The sequence below is a fragment of the Bos grunniens genome, chromosome 23 (genome assembly GCF_055505025.1).
Source record: "Bos grunniens cultivar Pamir isolate PY7600 chromosome 23, Bosgru_T2T1.0, whole genome shotgun sequence".
NCBI lineage: Eukaryota > Metazoa > Chordata > Mammalia > Artiodactyla > Bovidae > Bos > Bos grunniens.
In genome coordinates this window covers 16,342,402-16,367,934 of record NC_141187.1, presented here as the reverse complement: position 1 = coordinate 16,367,934, position 25,533 = coordinate 16,342,402, and the positions used below count along the sequence as shown (strand labels likewise).

At 41.4% G+C, this 25,533-nt stretch overlaps 1 protein-coding gene across 20 annotated transcripts in view; it reads right to left on the bottom strand.

The window, feature by feature from the left end:
* LOC147346768 (adenylate cyclase type 10-like) overlaps positions 1-25,533 on the bottom strand; it is a 39,076-nt gene that overhangs the window by 5,607 nt on the left and 7,936 nt on the right. For 2 of the 20 annotated variants that reach the window (XM_086370660.1, XM_086370662.1), the window contains 21 exons: positions 25,013-25,218; positions 24,644-24,734; positions 24,459-24,547; positions 23,520-23,711; positions 23,014-23,135; positions 19,987-20,063; positions 19,694-19,883; positions 19,149-19,204; positions 18,279-18,432; positions 17,929-18,118; positions 16,660-16,746; positions 14,666-14,937; positions 13,976-14,112; positions 12,963-13,088; positions 10,504-10,770; positions 9,086-9,415; positions 5,247-5,310; positions 3,497-3,716; positions 3,032-3,157; positions 783-955; positions 48-204 (listed from right to left, as the gene is read on the bottom strand). In XM_086370660.1, the coding sequence (XP_086226786.1) occupies positions 48-204; positions 783-955; positions 3,032-3,157; positions 3,497-3,716; positions 5,247-5,310; positions 9,086-9,415; positions 10,504-10,770; positions 12,963-13,088; positions 13,976-14,112; positions 14,666-14,937; positions 16,660-16,746; positions 17,929-18,118; positions 18,279-18,432; positions 19,149-19,204; positions 19,694-19,883; positions 19,987-20,063; positions 23,014-23,135; positions 23,520-23,711; positions 24,459-24,547; positions 24,644-24,734; positions 25,013-25,218 (3,326 nt within the window). Of the gene's footprint in view, positions 1-47; positions 205-782; positions 956-3,031; positions 3,158-3,496; positions 3,717-5,246; positions 5,311-9,085; positions 9,416-9,939; positions 10,161-10,503; positions 10,771-12,962; positions 13,089-13,975; positions 14,113-14,665; positions 14,938-16,659; positions 16,747-17,928; positions 18,119-18,278; positions 18,433-19,148; positions 19,205-19,693; positions 19,884-19,986; positions 20,064-23,001; positions 23,136-23,519; positions 23,712-24,458; positions 24,548-24,643; positions 24,735-25,012; positions 25,219-25,533 lie in introns of those variants that run through there. The other 18 variants (XM_086370671.1, XM_086370670.1, XM_086370673.1 and 15 more) reach the window with 12 other exon arrangements.

Sequence of the window (25,533 nt, the reverse complement as noted above, 5' to 3'; positions counted from 1 at the left end):
CTTAGGTTTCTGAGTGAGGTCCAGAGGTAAAGCAAGGGCTTGCCTACCTGGGCTTCACCAGGAAGCTCCTTGACTGAATTCTTCTGCATAAGAGTGGCCAGGCAGGCAAACCTGCGGCTGCTGGCTGTGGCCTCCAGGCTGTAGAGCTGCCGGAGCAGGGAGAGACAGTGCATCTGCTGCTGCAGGACTGCCAGCTTCTTCTTCCTGGTGGGAAGCAAAGGGTGGTTAGCACGCCCTTATCCTTTACCAGTGTCCACCGGCCTTCCCCAAAAGAAATCGGAGTCTACTCACCCACAGACTTCCAGACTCAGAAAGATTCCTGGGAGCCCACTACTTCTAACCTCATATGCTTTTCAAATTCATCCCTCTTGACCAAAAAGAAGTTTTCAGAGAGGTTTTTTAAAAAAGGTTCATTCTTTGAATTGTTCTTTTGGTTGAACAGATTTCCTATAAATTATTACAGCTCGATAACTAGGCAGTGTTTAATATTATGTGTATATCTATCAGAGAAATAACATTAAATTCCATATATGTGTATGTGTACACACAGCACATATATGTATCTTTATTTGAAAAAGACAAGATAATACCATACTTCAAAGACAAAAGATGTACTCATTCTGCTACACTGAATTGGCCCAGAGTAAGGTAAATGAATGAGAACTGTTCATATGCTTGAAAAGAAGAGCCTTAGAGTCAAATAGGCAAAACTCCAGCCTAGGTCCAACTTTAGCTCTCTGTGACCCTAAATGGAACCAGGACAAGTTGGCAAAGCTTCTCACTTCTCACTAGGGTTGTTTCGAGGTTGACTCAGGGAACAGGAATACCAGCATTTTTCTAGAAATGTTTGGAAAATGACACCAAGCCAGGTCCAGGGAAAATTCCTTTTCAGCAGATGAAGGGCTCGCCTAGCCAGTTTTTTGGCCAGGGTGATCTGTCCCATGTTGAAACAGACCTGGAGACAGTAAAGTGAGAAACAGTAATGTAAACGTGAGAAGAGTACTAAGGACAAGGTTCTGGATGCAACACACCGGCTCTTATTTTGGAATGAGAACCTGGGGCCCAAGGTGCCAGAGGGAGCAGAGTTAGAGCAGAGCCTGGCCACACTAACAAGCACCCGTAGGGCCATGAGCAAGTAAAGGAGTGAGAAAATGTAATTATGGAGAAAGCACTCTCCTTTCTCATCTCCCACACGTTTGTCAGTAGTAGAGAAAGACTGTGATTTACAAAGCAATGCTGGGAGACTCACATGGGACTGTCTTTAGCTTCAGATGCCATGGAAAGCATCTGCAATATCACCAAATCTCATCATTCTCTTCATAAACAAGTTGTACCACCACAGTGTACAAGGATAGGAGCTGAGGAACTACTCTGAGGTTATCATATACCTTCATGCTCTGTGGCTAAATCTATGGCTAAGAAAGGGATCAAGTCCATGGTAATCTCTGAACAATGTTAAGAAGACTGCACAATGGAAAGAAATGGAAAGAAATAATTATTTAAAACTTTGCTTCCCTGGTGGCTCAGATGGTAAAGAATCTGCCTGTGGTGCAGGAGACCGGGGTTTGATCCCTGGGTCAGGAAGATGCCCTGGAGGAGGGCACGGCAACCCACTCCAGTATTCTTGCCTGGAGAATCCCATGGACAGAGCAGCCTGGCAGGCTACAGTCCATGGGGTCTGAAAGAGTCGGACATGACTGAGAGACTAACACTTTCAAAGACCTTTTGGTTGAAACACAAATAATACAACACTGTGGACTACTGTAATATCCCCTTTGGTGTTCAAAGGCTTTATCCACATTAGGTTTATTCTCCTAACCAAAGTATCTTAAGGTTTACACTGAAATTAATTTTTACTTACTTTTTAAAAATTTTAAACTTTGGCTCTCCAACAAAAATCCCCCATAGTTTTACGGAGTCATTATTTATAAACTGATAATAATTCCAACACATTTTGTTCTGTTGGATTTAATAGCAAGGAGGCTGGAAGAAGTTGCTGAGCTGTCCTGAGTTATTCATACAGAATAAATAGGTTTACTCCTATTTGTCATTTGACAATGGAATGTCTCATGCCGTGCTTTCCCCAGAGTTTTTATTTGTCATACGAATCTTATTCCTTCAGGAAAATTTGTCATAAATGATACAGAATGATCTACAAGGTACATTATTTATTTATTTTTTGGCTGCAGTACAGCCAAAGATCTTAGTTTCCTGACCAGGGGCTGAAAACCCTCCTGCCCACTTGCCGCTGGAGTGGAAGCGTCGAGTCTTAACCACTGGACCACCAGGGAGGTTTTATTTACTGTTAAAGCAAGATGTGCAATGGAGTACAGAGAGCTCCTATTTGTATTTAACAAAGGAAGTGGGTAGATTGTATATATTTATGTATGCTGAGCCCCTCTGGCAAAATACATACAGATATATAACACTGGAGGGAGGACCCAGCAGCTGAGTGGTATAGGGTTGAGCGGGGAGAGTTTGAAAAGTATGCTCTTTTCCTTCTAGCTTTATTGAGATATCTTTCACACATAACATTGTGTTAGTTTAAGGTGTACAACGTGATGATTTCTTTAATTGAAGGACAGTGACATATAATGTTAGTTTTAGGTGTACAGTATAATGTTTCAATATGTGTATACATTGGGAAATGATCACTACAACAAGTTTAACATTTATCACCACATATAAGTACAATTTTTTTTCTTGTGATAAGAACTTTTAAGATCTACTCTCTTAGCAACTTTCAAATATACAGTACAGTATTGTTAACTACAGTCACAAGCTATACATCACATTTCCAGGACTTATAACTGGAAGTTTATATCTTTTGATCACTTTCACCAATTTATCAACTATGCTGGGGGTGACAAGGGATTAGGAAGTGCTCTTTCACTTTCTACATGTATTTCTATGTTTTGAATTTAAATCACATTTATAATTGCTCACAAAAGGCAAAGAGACTTTAAAGGAAATAATAGGGTAATCCTTAAGGAGAAATACCGCAAAGTTCAAGGTTAATCCCTGCCCTCACCTCTGACTGGAGACGACAGAAAGTGGCTTCTTCAAACTGACAGATCTTCACCTTGTGCTTTTTAAAAAACGAGAATGCGGAGGGTTGGCCCAGAAGACTGCTTGCCTTCCTCAAATAAAAGAAGGCCTCCAAACAAGAGAAGGGGAGGAGAAACTGGATTAGGATTCGGATGCTGCTAAGTGTGTGATTAGGACGGTAGCTGGACCAAGGCTATGAAGAATCTGAACTGTGGCAGGATTTAACTGGAAACGGGGAGCTGGACTGGTGGGAGGTGTCGAGGCAGCTTCGGCAGCACACGGTGCTCTTCCCCGCCACGCTTCCGCTTCGAGCTCTCTCCTAGACCCCTTACAGCTCCTTCCTCTCTCCCACTTTCCTCCATTTTTTCATACTTGTGGTAAGAAATCCCAATCAAATCCCCCCAAGTCATAGGGCTCAGCTCAGGGGTAGAGAGCGGAGCTTGCTTACCATGTAATTATCTGACAGATCCAAGGAGGCAGCGGCAGATTCCAGCAGGTAATAAAATGCACACGTGGTTTCTCCAATGACCAGGCAGTGCTGGGTGAGGGGCGAGAGCACTAACTTCAGGACTTCCCTACAGTGGCAGGGCTTCGTGGTCAACATGCCTTTCTTGGGGTTGGTCTGAGCCAGTTTCCTGTTCACTTTATCCAGGAACTCTTCCTCTGTTCTTTGTGGAGAGAAGACGGAGAGCTAACAGTGGCCATACAGCACCAACTTTTGCTGAGGCATTACCAGGTCCGAAAGCCACTTTGTCTGGGAGGCTCTCCTTTATGATTCATTAATCCTATGTCAATCCTTCTCCTCCACTGATCCACAAGGTTTTGAAAGACAGGGACTTTGTTCTTAATGGCAAAGCCCTATTAGGGAGTTTTAAAAACCTAAAGCCAAACTAAGTACCTCACAAATGAAATGGGGAAAAGACCACATCTCAAGAGTAAACTAACAGTGTGCTCCATGAAAACATAAAAATGATACAAAGCAATAAGTAATAATAAATTTATCTATCAGCCCATTTGAACTCTATCATGGCACATGTGAATATATTTTATGAAATAACACCATCTTATTCCATAAAAACCCTGCCATTCAGGTAGGCAAAATTACCTCCCTTTTACAGATGAAGAAATTGAAGCTCTGGGAGGTTAAATGACTTACATATGACCTCGCAGCTACTGATGTGTGTGCTGTGCTTAGTCGCTCAGTCATGTCCAACTCTTCGTGACCCCATGGATTGTAGCCCCCCAGAATCCTCTGGAATTCTCCAGGCAAGAATACTGGAGTGGGTTGCCATGCCCTCCTCCAGGGGGTCTTCCAACCCAGGGATCGAACCCAGGTCTCTCACATTACAGGTGGCTTCTTTACCATCTGAGCCACCAGGGAGGCCCAAGAATACTGGAGTGGATAGCCTATCCCTTCTCCAGGGGATCTTCCCAACCCAGGAATCGAACTAGGGTCTCCTCCAGCGCCGGCAGATTCTGAGCTTCTAAGTAAAACCAAAATTAGAGTTCACCTTTCTGAACTACTAGTCCAGTGCATTTTTCACAGGCACCACAAGTTCAAAAGAGTTCTGATTTCTCTGAGACAGAATGACTGAAAAAGTGAGAACTGAGGATGGCTTTGGATAGTGAACATTCTGATAAGTAGAAGGAGGTAGACATCACTGAGTATTTTTAAAAGGGAGAATTGTGTGAGCAAAGACACATTAAGGATGGGCGTGATTAATGTAGAATATAGATTTTTGTTTGAAAACTGTAGGAAATCAGGCTGAATAAATGATAGGAAACTTGAGAGTTGCTGGTGAATTCAAGGTAGGAACTTGCAAAATTGGTAAGATACACATTAGAAAGCCAGGAAGTACATGGTTATGAAATATAAAATCATTTTAATATCATCTGGGTTCAAAAGTAATTGAGCAGGCAAATTTATAGCTGAAAAAAATCTGTTATGTGTATAATACATTTGAGAGAAATTAAATAAAGTTTTTCTTAATCACTAAGAAATAATTTCCCTATAAACAATCAAACAAAACCTTTCCGATTCACTGTTAACTTGCATTTTGGGCTGAGAACAGAAGTCACTATTCCTGGGTGGTCGGATGCCTTCCTTGTCTGTAGGTAAGGTGAGTGTCCTAGTTTAATGATCAGCTGTGTCTTACTTTCTGACCCCCTCCACGTCCACTCTCAGCATCTCCACCTACCTGCAGTATTCCCTTGTGAAGGCCTCCTGACTTCTGGATGATTCTGTCTGGAACTGAAAAGTGTCTGTAGGGAGGAAAAGATGACTGTCCTTTATCGTCTGTGTTTGTATTAACTGAGAACATTTAAAAATTCCTGACTACCTTTCATGAAAATTGCTTCCCCCATTATAAAAATGGTAAATTTAGGTTTAATAGTAACCTTACATGCAAGATTAGGGTACTAATTCTTTTTTCCTTAAACGCAATTACTTGTGATTTAAATAGTAATTCCTTTCATTCTCAAACCTCCCAAACCAATTCCTAATTCTGTTTGCTAAAGAAATGAATAAAGAATGTCCCTCTGGTTTGATGACTAATTCTGATAGTAGAAATCTATGAACATATCTGGATCAGATTTATAACTAGATGGGAGAGAACACAGAAGAAGTGACCTAGTGAAGGAAAACATGAGGGCACAAGATGTCACATCCCACCAGGGTCACAATAGCCAGAAGAGGTTTTCAGCTTTACCTGGTTGATTCTGCTGCTGCTGCTGCTAAGTTGCTTCAGTCGTGTCCGACTCTGTGCGACCCTATAGACGGCAGCCCACCAGGCTCCCCCATCCCTGGGATTCTCCAAGCAAGAACACTGGAGTGGGTTGCCATTTCCTTCTCCAATGCATGAAAGTGAAAAGTGCAAGTGAAATCGTGTCTGACTCTTAGCGACCCCATGGATTGCAGCCCACCAGGCTCCTCCATCCATGGGATTTTCCAGGCAAGAGTATTGGAGTGGGGTGACCTGGTTGATCCTAAATAACCTCTATCCTCCAGATTTGCCTCTTCCTCTGCAGCTGTCTTCTGCTCAAAAGGCAAAGACTTGAAAATGCTGTGGAGATGTTACCTATTTGGGCTCAGGAGCACAGGTGGTGGGATTGAAAAGGAGTCTAAGGGAACGATTACAGGGAGGGTTTGTGTCAAGTAAAAGGACTGGCTCGCTGATTATTTAATGACGTCATATAAGGTGAAGTAGGTCTAAGGAAACTGGAATTTGGCAGCACTGCTGTGACGCACAGTTCTCAGGCACCACCGGACTGCAGCCTGAGAGCAGCACGCTTTGTTCTGCGTGTCTGTGCACAGAGACCCAGGGCTGGGAAGCCTCTGTAGGAGTTCGGCTGTGCTGGAAAGGTCCCGAGCCTTGCTCACGCCTAGACTGACCAAGCTGCCTCATCTAAAGGTCAACACTGACCTCTCAAAAACAAAAGGCTGAAAAGCAATTACGAATGATAGTGTGATTTTTCCATAATACCAACCAGGACATTCCCTGTTTTTTTCCTCTTCCCCTCAGCAAGTACAAAAGTGCAAATTACCATAGACCTCATCAGCCAGAGACCAATTTCTCCAAGTCACTGGTCCACCTTCAGAGTCATAAGAATGTTACAGCCAAAGGAGGTATTAAGATCATAGATCAAAATCTTCATTTTAGTCTTTTACCACCACCAATTCGCCATATCCCTTTCCCCCGCCAATACCAACACCAACTTCTCTTTTATTAAAGTAGAGAAAAAGAAGATACTCCTGGGTCTTGACAGCTGTCTTCAAATATGAAAGAAGGCACAAAGCTGAAAAATGAGTGAAAAATTTGCAGGAAGGTAGAGTTCACCTGGGTGAGAGAAGTTTTCTAACAGCTACTGAGAATGAAATGAGCTGTCCTACAAGGCAAGCTAACTGAAAATGTTAAAACAAAGAGGGTGAATTGTGGGCCCTCTGCAGTGAAATCTCAGAGTCCTAACCACTGGACCACCAGAGAATTCCAAGGGTGAACTCTTATCTGGGTTGTGGTAGAGGGCTATAGGTTTGGGGGAACATCTATCCATTAAAACTTCTTTAAGTAGCTAACTCCTACATAACGCTCAGATCTCACTTCTGGAATTATCTCCTTCAAGGAAAAACCTTATTCATTTCTCAGGCTGGGCTAATAGCCAATTCTCTAGGTATCCAAACCCCTAGGTAGTCCATTTTATCACCTTTACCAGGCCATACTGGAATTCTCTATTTATATGCCTGTGACTATGCCAAAGCCTTTGACTGTGTGGATCACAATAAACTGTGGAAAATTCTGAAAGAGATGGGAATACCAGACCACCTGACCTGCCTCTTGAGAAACCTATACGTAGGTCAGGAAGCAACAGTTAGAACTGGACATGGAACAACAGACTGGTTCCAGATAGGAAAAGGAGTACGTCAAGGCTGTATATTGTCACCCTGCTTATTTAACTTATATGCAGAGTACATCATGAGAAACGCTGGGCTGGAAGAAGCACAAGCTGGAATCAAGACTGCTGGGAGAAATATCAATAACCTCAGATATCAGATGACACCACCCTTATGGCAGAAAGTGAAGAGGAACTAAAACACCTCTTGATGAAAGTTAAAGTGGAGAGTGAAAAAGTTGGCTTACAGCTCAACATTCAGAAAACAAAGATCATGGCATCCGGTCCCATCACTTCATGGGAAATAGATGGGGAAACAGTGGAAACAGTGTCAGACTTTATTTTTTGGGGCTCCAAAATCACTGCAGATGGTGACTGCAGCCATGAAATTAAAAGATGCTTACTCTTTGGAAGAAAAGTTATGACCATCCTAGATAGCATATTGAAAAGCAGAGACATTACTTTTGCCAACAAATGTCCGTCTAGTCAAGGCTATGGTTTTTTCCTGTGGTGATGTATGGATGTGAGAGTTGGACTGTGAAGAAAGCTGAGTGCTGAAGAATTGATGCTTTTGAACTGTGGTGTTGGAGAAGACTCTTGAGAGTCCCTTGGACTGCAAGTAGATCCAACCAGTCCACTCTAAAGGAGATCAGCCCTGGGATTTCTTTGGAGGGAATGATGCTGAAGCTGAAACTCCAGTACTCTGGCCACCTCATGTGAAGAGTTGACTCATTGGAAAAGACTCTGATGCTGGGAGGGATTGGGGGCAGGAGGAGAAGGGAACGACGGAGGATGAGATGGCTGGATGGCATCACTGACTCGATGCACGTGAGTCTGAGTGAACTCCGGGAGTTGGTGATGGACAGGGAGGCCTGGCGTGCTGCGATTCATGGGGTTGCGAAGAGTTGGACACGACTGAGCGACTGAACTGAACTGAACTGAACCACCACCCCCCAGAAAACCTGATAATTTCACTTTGTATTCTTAACACCTACTTGAAACATCTGATACACATAAGGACTCTGTATATGTGTACTGAACTGAAAATTTATAATAATAAAAACAATAATTAAATGTATTGAGCACTAACCATATGCCTGGTACTATTCAAAGCACATTATATATTTTAACTCACTTAATCCTCACAACTACCCTACGAAATGTATACTGTTATTTTCTTTAGTTAACTGAGGTTAAGTAACTTGCCCAAGGGGCTTCCCCAAGTGGCTCAGTGATAAAGAATCTTCCTGCCAATGCAAGGAGACATAGGAGACTTTGATCTTTGGGTCAGGAAGATCCCCTGGCAGAGGAAATGGCAATCCACTCCAGTGTTCTTGCCTGGAGAATCCCATGAACAGAGAAGCTTAGCAGGAGTCCCTGGGTTTGCAAGAGGGTCGGACATGACTGAGCAACTGAGCACACACCCACAGCTTGCCCAATATTGCCAACCAAAACAAGTATGACCTCTAAAGTTCCTTTTAACTCTGAGATCACACTTTTTTTTTTTTTTTAATTTCTGGTACTTCAGTGATAAATGACTCTCCACCTATTTTTCTCTCTTAATCTAATTTCATCTTTTGAATGAAGAGTTCCAAGTACACAGATAAAGAGAAGTGATGCCCACATATCTTCTTTCTGCTCCCTGATTTACCTTGGGGAGAAGGCAGCTGCAATCTGTCTGTGATCACTTGTGTTAGTATCGAGCCAGTGTCTTTGTAGCTACAGAATCGGGAGGTCCTGCTGGAGCTCTTAGTGGAACAGATGGCGAAACGGTGGAAGGGGACAAAGTCTCCCCCATGACAGCTCCCACAGCGGCAGGCCAGATCTCGAAGAAAGCAGGCACATTCAAGGTGTAGGGCTGTTTGCTGTGCCTTGGGCCACAGCTCCCAAGCCCCTTCCCGCAAAAGAGGCACTCCAAATTCAAGCACCTCCATCTGAGGTAGGGATAGTTCCTCTTGTAGCTTTAGAGGAGAGTCAGCATCTGAAACATAGGAAATGCTAAATGAGAGCCTCCCTTAAGGTAGTAAACTCCCAAGCACATGCTACTAGTTTATAAGAAAATTTTATTGATAATTCTTGTTTGGTATTATTGTTTCCTTTGTATAAAGAATTGTATACCAGTGATATTGACCCTATTTAGGATAAAGTACAACAGGGAATAAATGATCAGGAGACAGATTTCTTAGTTATTCCTCCTAAATTGAGCTTTTTTACTATTAATATAAATTATTATAAACATCAAGTAACCAGAAAGCCTCTGCTCAAATATAAAACTCAACTCAAAGTCAAAGGGAAACTATTTGTGGATTATATGTGCTTTGGGTACGGAGAAGACAATGGCACCCCACTCCAGTACTCTTGCCTGGAAAATCCCACGGACAGAAGAGCCTGGTAGGCTGCAGTCCATGGGGTGGCTAAGGGTCGGACACGACTGAGCGACTTCACTTTCACCTTTCACTTTCATGCATTGGAGAAGGAAATGGCAACCCACTCCAGTGTTCTTACCTGGAGAATCCCAGGGACGGGGGAGCCTGGTGGGCTGCCGTCTATGGGGTTGCACAGAGTCAGACACGACTGAAGCGACTTAGCAGCAGCAGCAGTGCTTTGGGTAGCCTATGTCACAATTTTATTCTTTCATGTGGAGAATATGAGACTGCAGCTATTTAATGCATATCTTGCTTTGTTCATGTCTGTTTCAATATCATGCTTAACTCCCTTGTGAATTTCTAAAATCAGAAATAATTTACCCACTTTTCTTCTTATTTATCCCAAGAAGCCAATAAAAGACTACAGCAATATTTTCTAAACCAAAAATCAAGATACAAATACTTAATGCACGAGGTTTAACATGGAGCTAGAATTCTTCAAATTAAGACAGTTTTGAAAAATAAAAGCTATTCATTCACTATAAACATGGTTCTTCCATGATTAAAACAATAATTTCCCCAATTCTTTAGACATAAGCTTTAAGAGACTGGGGCCCATGACACGATATTGATGTTCTTTTTCAACAAACACACCTTCTCCCAAAGCTCTCTATTTGGGCCTGAGAACAAGGCACCAGCTCACCTGACTTTGTCGTCTCTTTGGTATGCTCAGTCTCGACAGAGGAAGGCACTAATATTGGCTCAGCAGGAAGCTCTTGGCCCTTACTGCACCAGCGGAGCACGTGCATATCCACAAGATCCTTCAGTACCTCAAGTAGCTTATTCTTACTCCAGCCAGGCAGGAGGTGCTGCAGCAGATCTATGTGGAAGAAGTGACCAATGACTGCAGCACATTTAACCAGCGACTGTTCCTCTGGGCTCAGTTGATCTATTTGGTTCACTGCTATTTCTGAAGAAAAAGAAATTAGCAATGAATGAGTTTTCTACCAACACAGAATATACCATGTTAATAATCTGCTCATTAAAAAAAAAAGGCTTGCTTTTTCTTTCACCTGTTCTCCACTCAGCTAAATCTCTTGAAAGAACCTTATCTCCATGTCTTCTTTTGTCCCCGTTGCTCATTCATTATTTATCCAACAATCGGGTTTTCACCACGACACTGAAGCTATTTCTTGCGGTCACCAAAACCTTTTGCTGGTAGACCCGTTTTGTTTTTACTTTCTCAACTAAACATGAAAGCTGGGCTTCCTGGTCCCAGAACTCCAATTAGTGTAAAGAGCTCAAAACTCCAAGCATTTTAGTAAATCTCTCCAAATTCTGATCTATATATTAAAGCAGTTGTTATTAAACCAATTATATCACCATACCCCAAATCTTGGAATAATTCTAAACTTTTTCCTCTCTCTCACAACCAACTGGCCACCCACTCATTCTCTTTCTGAAAGTTCTTGAGTGTATTTCCTTCCAAACAATTCTAGTCTAAGTAGTCATTTTCACCTGGATCACTGTACTACCATTTTGAACATCACCAGTCTTCTCTTCTCTTCTTATCCCAATAACACATTAACTAGTGGTAGAACCGTACACTTAAAGTACAAATATAATGTCAGCCCCCTTCTTAAATATTTTTATAACTTATATGGCTTTTTACAATGCAGCTTTGGCTTTTCATTTAGACTTGCTGACTGAACTATTCATTTTAGCTTATGAGTTAACAAATCCTTTTTCCTTCCCTGTGGACAATACTGACCTTGGGTTAACTTTCTAGCCATTGCCTAGGATCCCCATAAAATTAGAGTGTCAGCTGAGTTGCCAGGTAACACTGCTTATGCAAAGAGTGATCCTTGACTGGAAACTGAATTTGGACTAGGAAAGCTGTGAATAAGCTACAGCTACCTGGTGGTAAGCCACAGCTTTGTGGGGGTTCCTCGGGTGTAGTGATTCCTGTAATAGGGTCACAGTGCCTAGAAGCTATGCCTACAGGACTATTCTAAGAGATATCAGTTTCTTGTTGGGAAATGGGGCATCTAAGGACCCATCCATCATAGTCTCATTCCATCATATCTAAGTTATTCCCTGAGGTTCCAGAGGATAGCAGTAGGAACTGTTGTGAGGATCCCCACTGAAGGAAACTACTGGCTACGTTCTCCTAGAGTGCTGTGTTTCCTGACCTGTATGCTTCTCAGTTAGTAAAGCCAAAGCTAAGTGTGGCCCATCACAGTTGGAGGAATATGAACTGTCCAGATGAACCTAAAACCACCAGAGTGAACAGCTTATGACAGCTAATAGTCACTGACTGTTTATTATATACCATGATTTATTTCATTTAATCTTCACCTAACCCCATAAGGTTGGGACTATTATTATCCTCTCTTGACTGATGAGAAGACTAAGGCTTAGATAAGTTTATCTAACATTTCACATCCAGTAAGTGGGGGAACCAATGGTACCCAGGTTTTTCTGATGCCAGAGTCCTGGCTCTTAATTACCAAGGCATTCTGTATTGCTGTTTCACATACCTGTCTATATTCTCAGTAAGACCATAGTTGACTTGAAGGTATGCTTAATCATAATATTCCTGAAAAGGGGTTAATAAAGTACCCTGGCCACTATACTTTTGAATAGAACTTTAAAACCTTCATGTATAAAAAGAGCACTCCCTGCCTAATTATGCCTACCCAATTCTGAGGGCTTTATTCTTCATCTCATCAGTCATTATAACCTTATACTTTGCACTCTTTTTGTTAAACTCCTGCTAGGTCCCTAACACTGTCTATTCACTAGCACCATGGATTTTCTTAAACCTCAGCAACATTTTCTCCTTTGATTACTGTCTCCTCCAGCACAGAAATACGCACAAAGGGAAACTCAGGTCATAATATTTATTAAATAACTAGAAAACTTTTCCAAGTCAGCCTCAAAGAGAACAGTGGGCTCAGTTATGTAAAACATAACTCAAGTAGCATTACAAGTCTTTAACAACTCTTCGGGCAGTGCCAGAATTTATTTCTGAAAGGCAGGTTTCCTTTTGGAAGAAATGAAGCTAGTGTGATAATGAGGGTTCTATACTCAATCACCCACCAAATTACTAAGTGCAATGACATCCGTAATTGATTCACATGAGGTCTTCAAGGGACCTGCCTTTTAATAACGGTGGAAGAAGCACTGTATCCAAGTTCACATCATCCTTGACTGTGCAGACATAAAGTTCCTGGTCTTCAGAGCTGGCAGGAGAAACACTGTACATGGTGGATTTCATGGCATTGGCTGTAGGGAAAGAAGACTATGATTGAGGAAAATGCCACGCTCAGTCGCTGTAGTTTTAAAGACACAAGATTACAAGAATGTACTCAAGACACTGAAAGGTTTGGGTGAATGAAGCACACACCTTTAAAGTGGTTTACCCCACCCATCCTGCCTGCTCTCTCATTTCTCTTAGAAACTAACAACATTTTCTGAAATACACAATACCTAACATTCTTACGCTTCCTGTTTACCTCCCAACATCCCTCTCTGCTACTGCATTACAGCTTGAGGATGCCTTTCTGGATTTATACCTCTTTCTTTTTCCCTTCTCCCATTCTCCATTCAAACCCTCAAGTCATCCTTCTCATCACTAATGTGCAATTCTCTACTAGACTCTCATATTTATCAATCCTCTTTGATGTTTATAAATCCTATTTTTAAATCCCCACTTCTGCTCAAAAAAAGAACTAAAGTAGATGGACTCAATTACTTTATCTGAGGCAGGTATTCAGTGTTTTCAACATGAAAAGTAGAAGAAGTGTTAGTTGCTCAGTTGTATCCGACTCTTTGTGACCCCATGGACTGTAGCCCGCCAGGCTTCCCTGTCCATGGAATTCTCCAGGCAAGAACACTGCAGTGGGTAGCCCTTCCCTTCTCCAGGAGATCTTCCTGACTCAGGGGTGGAACCCAGGTTTCCTGCATTGCAGACAGATTCTTTACGGTCTCAGCCACGAGACGGTAAACATAGCTGCATATTATTTGTACGGTTCACTTAGCCAGGAAGGCCTAATCCAGTTTATAATGTCAGCAGGGAATAGGCATATGCCTAATAAGGGCCAGGTGATGCCATGTTCAGAAATGAACTCCAGCAGCGGGACCAGGGTAGAATCTTGGGAAGCTCAGCTTACCTGAGAGGGTCTCCCACTTGCTGTTCTCCACTTCCTCCTTTTGGAGGTCATGAAAGCACAATACGTTTTTAGAGAGAAGATCCTGGCATAAGACCTCACAATAAAGGGGGTTTCCAAAGCACCTGCGGAGAAGGTAGCTGTAGAGAGGTAAGCAGGGGATTGCTGACTAAAGAGGCCCACTTGAAGCGAGCCAAGCATAATGGTATTTCATAATGAGGAATACTTCTTTTGTTAAAGTCAGTCCCTGATGATATACACTAACAGAGGGAAGCAGCAGCACAGAAATGTAAAAAGACGTTTCTGACTGGTTTTGTAATGTATTTGGGCAGTAACTTTTCTCTCAACTATTTTGCTTGAAATACTTTGCTTGCTTAGCTATTTTGTTGAAAAGGAACTAATATCCCCTTGCTGAAGGGTCTGGAAGAAATTGGCCTGGCCACACATAATGGAAAAATTAAGCAAGCCATCCAAGTCCTAACTGTCCTATGAAAACCTGGGTGAATGGTTCGGGGAGGTAGCCCTTTTACTGGGTTACTAGGAGACTGTCTACTCTTAAATCCACTTTTGGGCTTCATCATGGTTTCTAATGCCCTTCTCTCCCCCAACTCTGGTGTGAGACCTGAGCCTTCTCTTATATTATGGCACTGGCTCCGCCCTTAATCAAGTGCCCAGCTAGTCCTAGCCACTCACGTCTGCAGCTCTTGGGGGATGCTCACCACCCCCAGTTCCCAACATGCCATTCTCAACAGTGAGGTCGCTGCCAACTTTGAAATGGGCACCAGGACAGCTGGAGGGCTCTGCAGGAAGTGCTGGGCCTGGCCACACAGGGTGGAGGTAGTGGTCAACGTCATCACCATGATGATAGGCACACCGGAGAGCAATGTTCCCAAAAATTCCCAGGAAGCTGCATCTATATACTGGGCCTCGTCAATGAGGAAAATCAGTGGTGTTTCCCTTACTGCCTGGAAATAACAGTAGAGAAACAATGATAACCTCTGATTAGAAATGAAGTCACCTGATTTTCAAATCTACCATGAACTTCCCATCAACACCTTAAATGTCAGTACAGGCTGGTATTTTCAGAGTAAAATGTAAACTAAGCCCAGGTAATATTTTACTTTATAAATATAAAATAGAGCCTGTATATCTAATTCCTAAAGAAATGTACTGAGCTTCTTTGAACATGAAAATACTCTAATTGAAATATGAAACAAACATCAAAATGTTCTCCAAATCAAACCTGAAGCTTTCAAATATTTCATTTTGGCAAAAGCTTCAAACTGTGTGGGAATGCATAGTATTTTTTATACAGTAACTTCCAAGCCAGGCTGCACATCAGAATTACCTGGGAGTGCTAGCTAAAACCACCAATTATCATGTTCCACTCATGTAGACTTTTAAAAAAGTATTCTCTTTAATCCACATTCTCCGCCCACCTTCCATTCCCCACTGCCACAGGTAATCATGCTAGTATACTTATCATACCACCTTCTGCTTGTACTGCATTCCTATAAAATGTGCATTGCTGTTTTGTCAAGTAAAGTGTTTTTATGTAAATGGTACTGTATTACAGGTCTCATTATTTCTCTTTTTACTCAGGATTTCAAAAACTGGTTTATAACATTATATGTTTTATGTGTACAATATTATATTTTAACTTCTGTACACACCACACCGTGCTCACCACCGAAGGTATAGTTTCCATCCATCACCATATAGTTGACCTCCTACCCTCTGGTAACCAATACTCAGTTCTCTGTATCTCTGTGTTTGCTTTTGCTCATTTATTAATATTCAACATGAATGAAGTTATATGGTATTTGTCTTTCTCCATCTGATTTATTTCACTTAGTATGGTGCCCTCAAGTTCCATCCATGTTGTCAGAAATGGCAAGAAATTATCTTTTTTATTCAGCCATTCATTTGGATAGATACATGCATCCCTATGTTCACTGCAGCATTACTTATGAAAGCCAAGATGCAGAAACAACTGAAGTGCTGGCCGATGGATAAATGGATGAAGAATATGTGGTGTATAAATACGTATATGTATATATACACACTCAGCCATAAGAAAAGATAAAATATTCAGGATTATTTTTAGATCACTCTGTGTTGCTATGTTTTCACTTTCTGCCTTACTTCTAATATCGGCACTATATATACTCCAAGTTTCATCTGTAAATTCATGCCAACACCTCCCTAACCTTCACAAACAAAACACTGTAATGAACCAGCTACCTGGGATTTATATCCAGAAGTAGAACTGCTGGGTATAGACAATGGTTTTATTAAAAATTTGACTGGTTACTTCAACATAGCTTTCCAGAATGGATATATCAGTTTCTTCTTATACAGATCCTTGACTCTGGAATCCTAGACTGGGGACTGAGTATCTGTATTTTTGATAAATAGGAGGTAAAGTAGCTATCCACCTGCATCTAGAAATCACTGTTTTAAGTTACTAAAATTTCATTAAGAAACAGGATCAGGAAAGAGCAAACACCTTTTCTTGTATGCTGTGCTGTAGGATGGATTCAATGTTAAAATAAATATAACAATGAAGATATCAATACATATGTAGGCCAAGAAATGTCTAAGTCCAGGTAATATGTGGATAGATTAAAATGAGCATAAACCATTTCCACCTATTAAAATTAATGGTATGTAGCAAAAATACCCACCTTCTCAAGCACTTCAAAAAAACATGCTTTAATCTTCTGTTGTCTGGCCAGGTCATCCATGCGTGAAACTTTGAAGGATAAGGGAAACTGACCAGGAAAATTAACCATATATTATCATTCAAAATGACAATCTAATAAAAATATACAGGTTCTCAAAAGCAAAGAGAAAATGATTCTATTTTGAGTGAGAATGGGTTTCTACAGGAGTGGGCATAGGGTTACAAATACCAATCAATATATAGTTCAGAGGGTGAGACTGAAAGTTCACTGGTGGTTGGAGAGAGACATCTCCTTTTCATGCTGACCTTTGGCAAACCCTTAAAGGATCAAGACTGAGGAATAAAGTGACAGGTCAGACTTAGCAATACCACTCTGGACAATTCTAGTACCCCAGTTATTCTAAATATACCAAAATGAATGTAGCATGAGACCTGTGAGAAAGACTTGCAATGGACATCCTCAACATTGTGCTAGGCTGAAGCACATGAGCTACCAAGCTACCATGGGCCCGAGAGCCCAAGTGAGACTGCTCCTTGACGACTTCAGGCAAGGCCTGTCTTAAGACAGCAGTCTGCTGAGGGACTGGAAAGACTTTTGTTTTCTCTGTTTTTCATTAGATACAATGCCCTGCATGCTGGGTAGATTAGGAGAAGTGATGGAGGATGAATAAATGGAATTGTGGACCAGGGAATTCTTAGTCTACTTGCTATTGGGTACTACATAAATCCTAGATCACTGGAAGCTTTTGAGATTCAGATGCTGGTTCAAGTGACATACTCCCTGACGCAGGAATGGAAAGGGAACGTTAAAGAACAAGATGCTGCAACCAACTCAAGAACACATGGATACAATTGCTGGGTATCCTCAACTGGTCAGTATCACCTTTTTAGCACTTTCACATTTATAATGTACTCCACATCCTCTAAAATTCATACAAAAACCACATAAAGTACTACAACTGTCATTTTGCAGGTGCCAAAACTGAGGGTCAGAAAGGCTAAGTGATTTGTGCCAAGACATACAACTAGCACATTTCAGAGTTGGTCCTAGAATCCATTCTCCTCAAAAAGGAAAAAGTCTGGGTTCTGGTGTCAAAGACTTTTCAAATCTCAATCCTGCCATTGCTAACTCTGTGTCCTTAGGATATATGTACATATATGTACATATGGCTAAAGGGTTTTAGATTAGAAGACAATACTGGGTCCAATTATCCACCAAAAATATCAGTAATATCAGTCACCCAGTTCACACAGCTATCGCCTTCGTTACCTTCACAAAGAAGAGGTCATTAAAAAGGCAGTGAAGTGGCTCCTCCACTACTCCACTGAGCTGTTTGTGGAGGCGCTCTTGCCGGTAATGGGCTGGGCATGTATCAATCTCGAAGAAGATGGCCATGAGGGTCTGGACGGCGTAGAAGCACTGCTTGGAATCCGCTTTCTTCAGCTTCAACGGCAACACCCTGGTGAACGTTACTATGGTCACTGGGAGTCCCCTGACGCACAGAGAGGCCTCACTCCAGCAGCCCAAGGACGCTGAATCTAATGATACAAGAGTCTCACCAGCGAGGGAAAGGAGCCCCAAGAGAAATACACGCTAACTCAGAAATCAAGACTCTTTACCTGTGCCCTTCCTTCTGGGCCAGGAAGTTTATTTCAGCCAAGAGCTGACTTTTTCCACTGCCTTTTCCACCTTCATATAGAACTGCCTGTCCCTTCTTCTGGTGCAAACATTCCTGCTGTGCCATTCGGAAAGCTTCCAGTTCTTTCTCCCGGTCTGTTAAAGAGACAAGGAGCACATAACATACCTGTACTTCTCAGCAGATACTTATTTATTTGAATTAATTTGTGAAGGTAATTCTCAGAATGGCTTTTTGCCCCAGAATCCTTGACAGAATTCCATTACTTGATAAACCTTCAGATCTTTTTTTCCAGAAAATCAACTTTGGACTATATATAAATGTGTGTTGGGCTTACAGGCTTGCTCCAGAGCCTAAGTAATAATATTGAGGACAAGGAGGCACCATATGGACATGGGAGCTACTATATCTTCTCAGCTTTTTGTAAAAAAAAATTCCATTATAACTATTGAGTGTTCAGACTCTGTCACTGCTATGTGAAAATAATGGTCTAGTGGATATAGATAAAACAGATATAAAGACAGGGAATACACAGTATGGGTGAAACAGTCTTGGTGCTATCGTCACTATCTCAGGATGAGGAATTTCCCTCTAAAGATTCCTCTCTAAAGATGAGAATCCTTACAAAGATTCTTACTAAATGTTGGAACTTGAAATGTAAACATCCAGCATGGAAAAGAAATGGCAAGTCCGCCTCAAAATTAACATAAATTCACTAAGAAGGTTGCTCTCTATTTTCTATTACAAGTTTAGGTGCATTTAGTCTCTTTTTGCTTCTTAAATCACATTTTGCTTTTTAAATCACATTTAACCATCTACAAAATTATGACTTAAGGTAAAAAGGGAAACTTACCTAGCAAAGAGTGATTTTTATTTCTCTCTGTGGCCAAATGTCTCTTCCCAAACATTCTGGGGAAAAGGGCAAAGGGAAATGTGTTGATTAAAAACAGATTGAGATAGACAATATACTTTTAAATAGAGAAAAAAAATAGAGGACAAGTTGTTCTTATAAACAAATATTTTCAAACCATCAAAGAGGTCCAGAGTTCTGTATAAATGTTTTTAAAAAACTAAAAACATTTGGAAGGGGAGAAAAACTATTAATTTTTCCAGGCTTAGGGAAGTAAATAGTGAAAGTACACAAAGAAAAAAGAACATCTAGACTAGTGACCTGCTACTACTGTTCTCTTCATGTTGGACAGAAGTTCACTGAGGAACGAGCTAAGAGCTAAACATAAAAGCTAAAGATCGCAGAAACCCTCCTCTTATGTCTCTTATTCCATCAGGCCAGTATTAGAAGCATCGTTCTCTCTAACTTCATACAATCAAGCACTGATTATTTCTATGCCCTGATTCTATAAAACAGATGGGAGTGAATTATTGCATAATGACACTCACATACATCTTCTATGGCCAACGTATTCATACATCTTCCCTGGGTTAGAGATATTTTTCATCATTTTCTCTGGGAGTTTCTTGAAGTTGTAAGCAGGTAGCATAGATCTCAGATATGTTACCTCATCACAGGACACCAAACCCGGATAAGCAGTTATCATTCTTGCCACGAGGCTTACTTTTGGGCCAATAACTGTATTGCAGAGACAAGAAAAAAAAGGATGGAGACTTTTTGATTACCTCCTCCATCTTTGCCCTCTAAATCACAGACCTAACAGTCCAATATCCTTTCCTACCTGTATATTCGTGTCTTGAAACTGCCCCAACCATGCCACAGAATACTGGTCCATTGGTGATACTGATGGAAACAAGCCTGGGGATGAGAAAAATAACAGTTGGTAACTATGCACTCAGAAGCCACTGCTTCAGGCACCAGACTGCCACTCCCCTAGATCCAGAAGTCTAGTTTTAGAGCTCAGAATGCACAGGGCCAGAGGCTGCTGTCAGACAGCACCACATGGTGGGTACAAAGTACTGAATATTGGGGAAATAGTCAAAAGGAACAAAATGTTTCTCCTTCTCAGGAATGGCAGTTGAAGAGCTATTAGTAGTAAAAACACTAAAAATACCTTGTATCTATCAGATACTTTATGTGTGCTCTTTGAAGTACTTTCAAATTCATTATCTCATCTGATCCTTTGAGGGATAATTAGCAACAAACATGTGAGGCATGCAGGGCAAATATTTAAAATCCATTTGACAGAAGGAAAAAAAAAAAACTGAACCCATTAATTAACTTTCCCAGAGTTGTACGAGTTAATGTTAGAATCAGAATGAGAATCCAGGCCTCCTGACTCCCAGACCAATGTTATTTCCACTACACCGCACTACTTCACATAAAATCCCAAACTGAAAAGTAGATCAATAGAACTATACAGGATTAATGGAACAAATAATGCTAGAATGTGAGAGAAAAGGAATACTCAGAACATCAGGCTGCTGATGGAAGCATTTCCCAAAATATACTCCTTAGAACATTCATCCTTCTGGGTTTTTATATGTCTTGGTGTTTGGTGATCAAGTAAATTTGGGAAATGTTGAATAAAACAAAATACAGCAAATATCTTCATTGTCAGACTACTCAGAAACCTTGATGTTAATGTATATTGTGAACCTTCAAGAAGGAAATATAGTTGCATCAATTCCCAACATACATGACCATGAAGATATTTTCTTTCAGTATTTTTATAAGGACTAATGTTCTACCAAACACACTTTAGGAAATTACTGAATCAGTAATTATCTTTAAGGAAAAAAAAAAAACAAAAAACACTGACCTGGAAACTAGATTTTAGAATCTATCACTGTCAAATTACTTGGCTTTCTAACATGACCTATGGGTCTTAGTTTACTTAAGTTAAGGAGGCCAAATGAGATGAACTCTAAGATCTTGTCTAGCTCTTAACATCTACAATGAAAATGAAAGTGAAAGTCACTCAGTCACATCCGACTCTTTGCGATCCCATGGAATTCTCCAGGCCAGAATACTGGAGTGGGTAGCCTTTCCCTTCTCCAGTGTATCTTCCCAACCCAGGGATTGAACCCAGGTCGAACTAAGGATCAAACCAAGGATCAAACCAGGATCGAACCAAGAGCTAGACAAGATCTGGAGAGCTCATCTCAACATCTACAAGGTTCTAAACTAAAAAAGACTGAAAGGACCAAATTATGGTCTAAGAGTCACAGAAGGCATGCTTAAAGGCATTGTAAGATGGTCTCTAATGACCAAAGAAATGACTATCTTATTCAACAGTAAGGGCTAACAGCAGGAGCCTTGAAGACCAGAAGTCAGTGCAAAATTTGGAAACAGAATAGACCGCACTGGAAGGAATGGCTTAGCATACTCATACTGGAGGTACGACTGGCAAGTAGGCTGTAGTATCTGTGGATCTCAACAAGCCTGAAAGAACTGCCATCACATACCTGGTGGCTCAGATGGTAAAGAATCTGCCTGCAATGCAGGAGACCCAGGTTTGATCCCTGGGTCAGGAAGATCCCCTGGAGAAGGGAGTGGCTACCTACTCCAGTGTTCTTGCTTTGAGAATTGCATGGACAGAGGAGCCTGGTGGATTACAGTCCATGGGATCCCAAAGAATTGGACACAACTGAGTGACTAACACTTTCACTTTTCACTGAGTATCTATGAAGCAACTGTAGCATCTTATCTATAAAATACCAGGTTGGCCAAAAGGTTTGTTTGGATTTTTCTGTTACATCTTATTGATAAGCCTGAATGAACCTTTTGGCCAACCCAGTAAGAAGTTGAATGAGACAATCTCTAAGTTCTGTTTCAGTATGAAAAGGGAATATTTGTATTTTGTAAGAGGCAGCTATGAGGTAATGAAAATAACACAGGTTTGAGGACAGAAGATCTGGGTGTCATTACCAGTTCTTCTACATGCTAGTAACCCCTCTTCTGGGGCCTCAGTTTCCTCATGTGTAAAAGGATACAAATGTTCACACTACTAGCACATACTAAAGTATTTTAAAAATGTTAAAATATTATGAAAGTATGTGATATAATTTTTATTCATCTTGAATAAGTATGGCAAGCGAACAAATCTTTGACTCAATGTTGACATTAGGAACGACTGTTTTTCAAATCTATTCATGTACACACTTTCCTTATAGCTTTCTAGTGGGAAAAAAAAAAAAAAAACAAACCCAAAACGGTCATTTGAAAAATTCTAACCAATCATGTCATAGTTGCACAACTTCATTAGGACTAGGCTTTTGTAGGTGGGAGAGTGGTGTGGATATGGAGGCAGGAGATCAATTCAGTGTGAATTCCAGAAAAATCAACAGGACTGGGAAAGACCAAGAGTGAAAGCCAAGAAGAAGAGCGTTGACCAGCTGTGGTCCCTTCTTATCGAGGTAATTGCTCCACAACTTCTCTTCCTTCCCCTCCTCTCCCCAAAGACAGGCAGCCATCTCTTCACATACAGATATATTAGTTGTATATTAATTTACACATTGGTTGTCCCTTTGCAGTGTTCTAGCATCTTGCTATGCATACTCTGCACCTTCCCCTCTCCCACCCTACTGGATGAAAACTTACACCCATTTCCCCTGGGAATCGAGCACACAGTTCTGTATCTAGTGATTTCTTAACATATCTTGTCTTCTGACTTCCCTTAGCATGCTTCCTCCCCTTTAGGCGGACTCTGGATGCTCTCAACCCTGCTACTTTTACCACCTCCTACCCTGCCTGCAGAACCCCACTGGGTCTGAGAAGCTCCTCTCTGCCCCACCTTCCTCCTCACTTGGTCTCAGCAAGATTCTCCCAGCAGAAGCTGAAGATGCTGAAGGAGCTCTCCAGGGCATATGCACACTCGTCTGGCTTCTTATCCCCAGGAAGGCCGAAAACACAGAGGAACATGCAGCCCTGAGACAGGTGACAAAGAAAGAAAAGGGAAATTGACCTGGGGAAGAAATATAGCTTGCCTCAACTGAACCAGCTTCCCTGAGTGAAGCCAGACCTTCATGGCTGGGTTTTCTATTAGACATGAAGGAGTCTAGGATCTAGGATTCTAGGATCCTAGGTCACATCAACATGGAAATTGTTAAAGAAAGAATAGAAAAACTTCATTTAACTATATAAAGAACTGAAATTTAAAACACCAGAGAAATATGTTAAGAACTTTCAAAAATTCAATTTCTAGTCTCTATTTTTGAGAGAGAGTGTCTATCAGTGAGAGAGAAACTGGTCATAAGACTATTATTCCTTACTCACCATTAATGTTGATATGTCAAGTTCCCTTGTACTTACTGTCTCAAACATAAAGATCCGGCTCAGCTGGCCACCCCCTGTCTCTATCACTGTGGAGATGTATAACGCAGCCTCCTGGATAAGATGGCACAAATGCAACACCCATGCTGTCTTGTGGAACTCGAGGCTGACCAAAACCATAGTCACAGTGCGGAATTCGGATATATACTCCATAGGCTGGCCTTCATCAATCTACAAAGACACGGTGAGTCACCTTGCTGTATCTTCAACTTTCAGTATCATGGTTAGGCATTTAAGTTCTATATTCCATGGTAAACATGAGAAAATAACTTTCGGATATCAGACAAAAAACTTAAAATTCAGATTCAAGAGGCATCAGATCAGATCAGATCAGATCAGTCACTCAGTTGTGTCCGACTCTTTGTGACCCCATGAATCGCAGCACGCCAGGCCTCCCTGTCCCTCACCAACTCCCAGAGTTCACTCAAACTCACGTCCATCGAGTCAGTGATGCCATCCAGTCAAGAGGCATAGAGCATGTACCAACTAGTGCACTTGGAGTTAAAATCATTTGACTTTAAATCTAACTTACTGATGAAATTTGCCAAGCTTTTCTATTTTCCTCTCTAAGACATAGTTTGATATATCTATTAGTCTTTATATCACTTACTACAGGATTCACATATACAGAATCAATCAACACATATTTACCAAGCATACACTCTATACCTTATTTACAGAGTACTAGTTTCCAGAGGGACAAACAAAAACCAAATATGGTTTCTAATTTCCAGGACTGAGAAATCTAAACTCATAAGACCTGTCAGTAATTGGTGCAGATGGGAAAATCTGCTGGTATTACTATAGGGAGGAGATGAACTGGATCAATATGAATGGTTGTCACATATGTACATGTACACTTATTTATACAAACACACACACAGCCTACACACAATGACTCAAGAACTAGGAAACAACCTTCTTCAAAAGGTTTTTCATTATGTGCTTCCGCAGGGTTTGCTGAAGTGCAGAATCTGGATCCAACTCCAGAGCGGCTCTTAGAATGTCTGAGAGAAGGAAAACAAACAAAACGTCTCCAGCCATGCAGAAAATTAATCTTTGAAATGGGCACGGGTAGTATAATAAAGGACAAAGTCACTTACCAGCACTTGTCCGGTAATGTGGCAGATAATCGAGGCACTTGTAAAAATGCTCATCAAAATCAAATGGGTCAATGATCCGCATATCTCTTAACTATAGAAAGGGAACTGCTCAATTCGGTGTCCACCCACCAACTGGATTACCTTTGGTTCTTTAATAGAGGGCTGAGGATGGCATTTCCCTTGTTTGTTGCTTATCTTTTCCGCCTTACTATTCTGCCTTATTTTCCTGGGAGAGTATCCCTCACCTCCCTCCAAAATAAAAGTTCCAGTGGCTACTGGGTTGGCCTGGTGTTGAGCACAGCCAGAGTACTACCCTGCGCAGCAGGAAGTCCTTTTCAGGACTTTCAGTGGATGTGACCAGCCTCCTACCTTCACAGCTTCATCCTCCCGCATGATTTCCACTTCAAACATGTACTGCTCACAGAGCTTCCAGCAGTTCCAGGACAGGACAATCTCATTTGCTTGAGCCAACCGTTGAGCTAACTGCACACCATCTACATCCCGGCCAATCACCAAGAGGTACTGGCGCTGCTCATCTCCAACAATAACCTGGGAAATCCGACCTGCAGATAGACCTATCCAGAGAAAAGAAGACAACTGATGTCCAGACAAACTCAGCCGGCAAACTATGCAAAGAGTTGGGGGGGTGGGGTTGGAATCCTCACATTGCTTTATACATCATACCAAACTCATTGCCCACAGCTGCAGAAGTATTAGGTGAGCTCACCCTCAAAAATTATACCTTGCCCCAGATTTCCTTCTGTGTTAAATACACCTACAGGCAGACATTCAAACAAGCCTGTGTTGTATGAGGGAAGAAACTCTTGGATCCTAGGCGTCCAAGAATCTTCTCTTTAAATTGTTCTTCTAATAGATAGCTAGGTCCTGAT